This window comes from Artemia sp. Qi Xiang Cuo, chromosome 9, assembly GCF_049724085.1.
Source record: "Artemia sp. Qi Xiang Cuo chromosome 9, ASM4972408v1, whole genome shotgun sequence".
Classification (NCBI taxonomy): Eukaryota; Metazoa; Arthropoda; class Branchiopoda; order Anostraca; family Artemiidae; genus Artemia; species Artemia sp. Qi Xiang Cuo.
The window spans coordinates 19,996,815-20,004,460 of record NC_142802.1 but is presented as its reverse complement, the minus strand read 5'-3'; the positions used below and the strand labels follow the sequence as shown (position 1 = coordinate 20,004,460).

At 34.1% G+C, this 7,646-nt stretch overlaps 1 protein-coding gene across 2 annotated transcripts; it reads left to right on the top strand.

Annotated features, from left to right (window-relative positions):
• Positions 1-1,962: 1,962 nt before the first annotated feature.
• LOC148948420 (uncharacterized) lies at positions 1,963-6,034 on the top strand. Of its 2 annotated transcripts, none has more exons than XM_089093922.1 (2): positions 1,963-2,172; positions 5,219-6,034. In XM_089093922.1, exon 2 carries the CDS (start codon positions 5,485-5,487, stop codon positions 5,956-5,958), a length of 474 nt encoding a protein of 157 aa, XP_088950048.1. In that variant the 5' UTR covers positions 1,963-2,172; positions 5,219-5,484; the 3' UTR covers positions 5,959-6,034. Both variants share the same exon structure in this region, with proteins under 2 accessions (XP_088950048.1, XP_088950049.1).
• The last annotated feature ends 1,612 nt before the right edge of the window (positions 6,035-7,646 follow it).

Below are 7,646 nucleotides of genomic sequence, written 5' to 3'. Positions count from 1 at the left end.
AGTGAAAATTTGGTCAACACATCCTCTACCTTTTCTAAAATCGCACTGTTCTTCTCTTATAACTTTGTCTACAGCATCTCTCAGTCTAAAAAGTATCATATTACTAAGTAGTTTTCTACCTACAGAGACCAGACTAATGCCTCGATAATTACAACACTCACTGTTATCACCTTTCTTATAAAGTGGCTTAATTAAGGGTTTCCTAAAATCGTTAGGTACTTCCCCTTTTTCAAAAATCAGATTCACAATCTTCAGTAACTTATTTCTAACCTCAGAGCCACTAATTTCTACTAATTTCTTGCAATTTAAATTTTTTGCTTTTTAAATACAAGTTTGACGCTAAAATCAAGGAAATTGATATGTCATTCATCAGATTTGGCTTTTCTTTATCGATAGGTGTGACTATGATGTGGCACAGGCATTAAAATCGGCGCTGATTTGCAAATCAGTTCCAGGGTTACCCAGTGACACTTTAGTGTCACTTTTAACGCTTTTTTTTAAATGGCACTTTATTGGACACCTGACACTATTAGGAAACTTTTTAGCAAAAGTGGGACTTTTTTGCTAAGTAGCACCATTTTACAAAAAAAAAATTCAGACAAAAAACCGGAAGAAAAACTGTCATTGTAGATATGCATCGATATCCTTTTTCTGTCAGTTAAGATTCTTATCTTAACTCCGCACGCGGCAATCATTGGATGCAAGAATCTTTCTGTGCGGTGAAAAATGTAAACGTGTTTTTTCTCTATCTGTGTGTGAGAAATTTTTATAATCTTATCACTGATAAGCGAAGATTACCCAGTGATCTTCGGTACAAAATACTTGGCAATGAAGAGGACAGAGCCAGATATTTAACTGCAATGGGGTGGAGAAGCCGCCAATTGTTTACAGTTGTTTAGTTCAGCTATGTTGTGTTGTCGCAATAATTTGTAAGCTCGTGGACGATAAGTCAGTCAAGCAGTTTGCAATTCTGGAGTGGGTCCAAATTCAAATTTTCATGTTTTATTAGTTGAGGGTTGACTATAATTCAAAGAAGAAAAGAGCAAGAAAAGCTAAGAGTGTATTTTTGCGCCACTATGCTAATAACTGTTGCTATATTAACCAGTCACTGGGCCAGTGACTGCTTAACCTTACGCGTCTTTTCATCGATTTCCGTGACTGGAGCTCTTGAAGCCCGGTGACTAAAAAGTCCCCTCACACAACGACTCAGCAACGCAAAAACATCCACTGAGCTCACTAGTGTCCCACAAGAATATCTAGTGACCTCTGGGGCCAGTGACGCAAAAATGCGCCCTAACATTTCCGTTCATATTTTTTCTTTGGACTCTTGGCAATGGACAAATGAATATTCACGCATAACCATCATACTAAAAACAAAATTCAGACATAAACTTCCATTATCTTCAATCCTATCCAATCACTAGCAAAATCATAACCTAATTTTCCTTTTTTTTTTCTTTCTTAAATTTATGTTAAATCATTACATAAATTGAATTTGGACACACTTCCTCATTTTAGTTATTTCATTCCCTCTAATTTTTTATTGAAAATATGCTTTCACGCTGATACTCTAAATGCTTGTTCCTTATTATAAAGCTGCTTTCATATTGATACTTAAAATGCTAGTTGACTGTTTCTATGCCCTAGTCCCTGGAGACATCGTAACAGAAAAATTTACTAGGAGTGGCGAGAGTTCTCGTGAAACTTATTCTATTCAGGTTGTGATAAACAGATAAGATGATATAACTGTCTTATTGTTCTTCCACTAGTTTTTGCAAATAAAATATTTGAAAGTGTTAGTATCTGAACTACTAAAGCCCTGTCTTAATTGGTGTATTGGCCTGTCTTAATTGGCAGATAGTGGTAATAAGGATCTGTTATATTTGAGCAATAGCGTGTAAAAGCAGAATTGCGCTAATAAGAGTAATAAGACTAAAATAGAACACGTTTCTATTTTTCTTATTCATCTGTATTGAATAATCAGAGAAATTTAAAAAATGGCACGGAATGGAAAATCATTTTCTTACTGGGAAATGTTCATTGATTTAGTACATTCAAACAGGCATTTGTATGTAAAATCAGAGCCATTATACTGCAATAGAGAGGTTGTGAAGAGAACCTGGTGTCATGTGGGATCAGCAATGGCTCAAGCTAATCATGGCAGTATGACAGGTAAGCCCTCAAAGTTTATTCCATCATCCTAGTCAACCTACATAAATCTATTTTTAAATTTTCTATACCTAGAACTAATCTAAATGTGTATACTTATAGTATGCTCCTGGCTATTTGTTTTGATAAGGCTCACTGAATTTTCCCAAAACAGGATTTGAAATATAGCCTAGGCTATTAGCCTAGTGAAGCAATGCACTAGGATAAATAATTTGTTTTTGAGCAATGATTTCTTTATTAGCTATTCAAACTGATGGATGGTCAAAGAAAAATAATAAGGCTAGGAAACAAAATGTAGATATCCCTCAGTACCATAGGGCTTTTATCTGCTGTAGGCATAAAGTTCTAGTTGAGGGACTTCTAGCCATCTTGGAAAGCAGCTAAGATATGTGAACAAAACATTCAGAAAAGTTTCCAAGGCTTAAAATATACCTGGTAATGCTGTATAAAGCTGCTGTATTGGTAAATATCTACCAAATCATATGATTGACTTACATAGAAAGTGAATATACCACTCACTGCCTTTTTTTATGCTTATTACGAATATAATAAACATTTATTTCGTAAATTAATTACAGCCCCCCCCCTAAATATACCCATTAAGAGTCTGATTTTCCACCCTAGGGGGGGTGGAAGGCTAATTAGGTTCTGATGTTAGTTGGAGGCCCTCTTAAACTTTACCCCACCCCCCCTATGTTATGAAAATATACACGTAAATGTCCTATATAGGAGGGGGCGGGGGGCTGAAATTCATCTAAGATAGAAATTATTATTATATTTGTAATAAGCATAAAAAAAGGCATCAAGTGGTAGATTAAATTTATGCATAAGTCAATAATATGATTTGGTAGATATTTACTGCTGTCTCTACCCTTCCCTTAATTTTAGGGCTATCTAAACTTTGAAAAAAATTTTGTATATCAATTTTAGTTTACAGTCTCATTTTTATTGTCTGTAATGTTTGAAAATGTAATTTCTCTTTTTATTGCAGTTTATTTTAAGCAAGGGCAAATCTCCAGCATTTTTATTTGGGGGGGGGGGCAAGAGAGGTCCATATCCAGATAGTCAAGGGGCATAAAATATATATTTTTTCAACATTAGGGGGGCTGTCTCCCCTGCCCCCCTAAATGATGCACCTGATTTTAAGCCATATTAGGATCTTTTCCTAAATTTAAGAAATGCATAATTTTCAATTCTTTACAACCTTAAAAATCAAGATATAACTTAGATATGAGGTTCAAAACACTATCCTTGTGCCTCAATTGAGCTGTAAGTCTATTTCTAAAGGTTTATCTTTTTTAACACAAAAAGATCTTTAATATATTTCCCATATCAGCTATTTCACACCAACACAACACGAAGCTATTCTGAAATAAATTTGATCGATTCAGCGAGATTTATCCTTGGAAGTTTCCTCTGACTGGTAGAACAGCTTTCAAAATTTAAACTAGAATTTTAGAAGCAAACTCAGGTGACAAGCAAGCCATTGAATTTGCCTTTGAAAGTGCAAACAAGATCTTTACCACTTTGGATTACCCTGCAAGGCTGACAGGCTTATTTTCCTGGGAGTTTTCTCCCAGGAAATTGTTATATTTAATAGAGGTAGTAGAGTAATAGAGGTTTCTTGTGAATTTATATCACTGTTATCATCATCACTGTCTATTAAATGGATTTTGTCCTACTTGTGTTTTATTTACCACCCTCTATAACCCCTGGGCAAATTCACTTTTACCAATTGCATTCATTCCTCCCCCTACAATCTCTCTTCCCTTCTTTTACTTGTACAAAAATATTGTTTTCACACAAGCAAAATTTCTACAGAAAGATATAGAAGACTTTTCCCCTACATAATTGAAACATTAAATGAGTGAATTTTTCCTCTTCAAATCCCCATTCACTTTTTAAACTCATTATGTAAACTTTTCTAGTGATTTTGAATATTCTTTTTAGCTCTTTTTTTCTAAATTCTGTTTTTTTGTAACAAAGACTATATAATATTTTATTATTATTAACCTGTTTAATCTTTGCTAGTTTTTGAAAAAAGGTGACAGGCAAGCCCCTGAATTGGTCTATTGTTGTACTGCAAAGTTTATACATGATCTTGCAACTTTGATTTACCCTACAAGGCTGTTATGACTCAATCTTCCTGGGAATTCTATCCAAGGAATCATTAGCCTGAATAGAGGCAGTCCAAAAAAGATGCCTGTGAATTAACTTCTCAAAAAGTATATAGCCTCTTATATCTCCCTTCTTCAGAGAGCCATTATGGCTACTCTCAAGGAAAGGAGATGAAAGATTTGTTTTTCCAACACTGTCCTGTAAAACCCCTGAGTGAATTAAATTTTACTTAGTGAATTGGCTTGCCATTCTACAATCTCTCCTCCCTGGTTCTACAATCTGTCCTCCCTTATTATACAAAACTTATATTTTCATATCAATACAATTTTCATAGGATACAGAAGACCTATTCCCCTACATAATTAATATGCTAAAAAAGTAAATACCTCTTTTTCCCACACGACAGTCTTTTTACAGCTTGTTGAATAAAGAATTGTACTAATTTTGAATTTTATTTTCAGCCTTTTATTTTTACTAAATTGTGATTCTCTGTTACAAAGACTATATTATCTTTTTATTATTATTAACCTGTTTAATTTTTGCCAGTTTCAATTGATTTACATGTTGACCTTCTCTTGAAAGAAGGTCAACTGGGCTGTTTGAAAGAAGTTTTCCAAGGAAATTGTTTCTCCACTCATTAAAATTATCCTTTGCTAATGCTGTCTATCTCTTACTAAAGCATATCCCAATAATGTGTTATAATTTAAAAAGTAACAGAGAAGGTTTAACACCAATTTCAAAGTGTGGGAACTTAGGGTAAGAAAAGCATTCAGAAACAGATCTTAGCACTTTGATTATGTAAAAACAAAAATCTGATCAAAATCAAGTAAGATTGTAGCAGTAAAAATGTGCCTGTTGATTAACAATAATATTATTAAAGATATAGTAAGTTCCATAGTTTTTGGACCAAAATAAAACCTTTCTTTTTCAGGCAAAGAAGCAAAAAGAGTATGGGAATCCCTAAAATGAAAATTTGGGGAAGAGAGGAGAAGCCTAAAAGGGAAAAGGTGGTGATGGAAGTTGCAGCAAAGAAAATAAGTGGTGCCTCTTCAAACTTATGGAGTTTGTTTCAGACTATATGGCAGAAAGAAACAGAACAGAAAAGAATTTTTACTGCATTACCTAGTTTTCTAGATTTTTGAGACTGACTTCTCTGTTGTTGACAACAGCTATGAAGCTGGAAGTGTTGAAGAAACCATGTATACCAGCTATGATGCTGGAAGTGCTAGTGAAACTGTTAGTACAAGTGCTGATTTTGATGAAGACACAATTGGCAGCACTTTAGAGTCAATTTTGTCAGGTAGAACAAAGAAGCAAAATGAAGAAAATAATCAAAAGAGAAAATACATACCCTATAAAAAAACATCAGCAAGAGTTGAAAAGAGAAAAAAGCCAATTGATGCTAACCATAAAACCCCAATAACAAATTTGAACAGAAATCAAGAGCAAAAAAGAAAGATCAGTGGGGAGACTTCAGCTATTGATGAGCAAAGGCCCGAGATAACATTTAAAGCTATGCCTCATATTGGTGCTGCTTCAGCTGCTATGCAGATCATGGAAAGGGCAGAGAGTCTCTTAAAGGGAAGTGAGGAGAAGAGAGACAGGGCATTTTTCTTGGGCCAATCGGTTACAGCAAAATTGAGACAGTTCAATGAAAAGTCTCAGATCTAAATTGAAAAAAATATAAATGACCTTATTTTTGAAGAAGAAATGAAAGCTTTAGAGCAAGAATGAAATTATTGCAACATTATTTGCAAAATGTGATTCTATTTGACGATTTTAACTGCTTCATGTATTAAATTTGATATCATATTTTTCTATATAGTATTACAATTTCTTTTCCCTACTTCTGACAAAGATAAAAAGCAAATCTGAAGTAGTAACAGTTCAAATGCTTTGCGTTTTATGTTTTAACTAGGATCATGAAAATAGTATAGTAAATTGTTTTCTTTGATCATTTTGCCCTGTTGTAGACTTTACATACCCTACACAGGAGAATTTGGTTAATAGAACTTATTTTTATTTTCATACCGTCATAATCTATGAACTCATAAATAATAAAACAAACACAGCTAAACTAAGGTAAATTTTTAAAGGTTATAATAATCTGTGTTTATTTTTAAAATGAACCTTGTTGAATGTGTTTGTATTGCCAGGAAACACTTCCTGCAGATGAGCTAAAGTTTTTACATAAATAGTCGCAAATCCTTATTGCATTTTCACTAGGGTGATTCAAAGCCAATCCGCTGTTTATATTTGTAAAATTTGCTAAGTTAGATGTATCACTCCTCCAGCTCCCATTAGACACATCTCCAGAATCAACTGAGTCTGAAGTTACATAAGCAGGCATTCCTGTGCTACTATCACACTGTATTAGATAGTTGTGGAGACAGCATGCTGCTTTAATTACTATGGTTACTGTTGAGGGTTTAAGGTTTATGGGCTGGCGAAATACCCTCCACTTTGAGACAAAAATTCCAAAGGTGTTTTCAATAACCCTTCGAGCCCAAGATAATCTATAATTGAAAATGCGTCGCTCTACATTGAGGGTTCTTCCACCATAAGGCCTTGCCAAATATGGCTTAAGGGGAAAGGCTTCATCGCCAACAAATTGAAAAGGGTATTTGAAAGCACTTTCTCTTAGATTTGGTAATGGCTCTGGCTCAGGCAAATCAATCATACCTTCATTTAGGGCAGCTCCTATATGAGAAGATGAATACATTCCAGAGTCACTATCACTGCCATAACCTCCAATCTCAACATAAGTAAATTTATAATTGGCATCACATATGGCAAATAGTACAACAGAGAAATAATTTTTATAATTGTAGTATTCAGACCCACTATTTTTAGGTGCCTGTATCCTGACATGCTTCCCATCCATAGCTCCAACACAATTAGGGAAGTTCTATTTCTCGTAAAATTCATTGCTTATAGTCCTGAATTCATCCTTAGTTGGAAACTTCAGATGCTCAAGGTTCCAATATTTCTACTAGAGCCTGGCAAGTATCTCTTATGATGGTACTGCAGGTTGATTTTCCAACTCTGAAGGAAGCACTAAGTGTCCCAAAACTGCAACCCTCTGCTAAGTATCTGAAAATAAATGTAAATAATTAACTTTTCTATTCATAATGTAACAAAACTAAGCAGGTCAGGTTATTTCAACCACCTGACAGGAAATAAGAATGCAGCTAAAGATGAGAAGCAAGAAAAAAGTTAGTGTTATATCTCTCCTTATAATTCATTTCAAACTTCTGTTTTTCTTATATTTTCATGGAATTCAGTAATAGTGAACATCACATTTCTTATGAAATAGTTTCAGTGAGATTCGAGTTTTTCTAGTAAGAAATGATTAACTT

Excerpts from the sequence above, each read along its gene's own strand:
- LOC148948420 (XM_089093922.1), top strand. The coding sequence starts at position 5,485 with ATGTATACCAGCTATGATGCTGGAAGTGCTAGTGAAACTGTTAGTACA.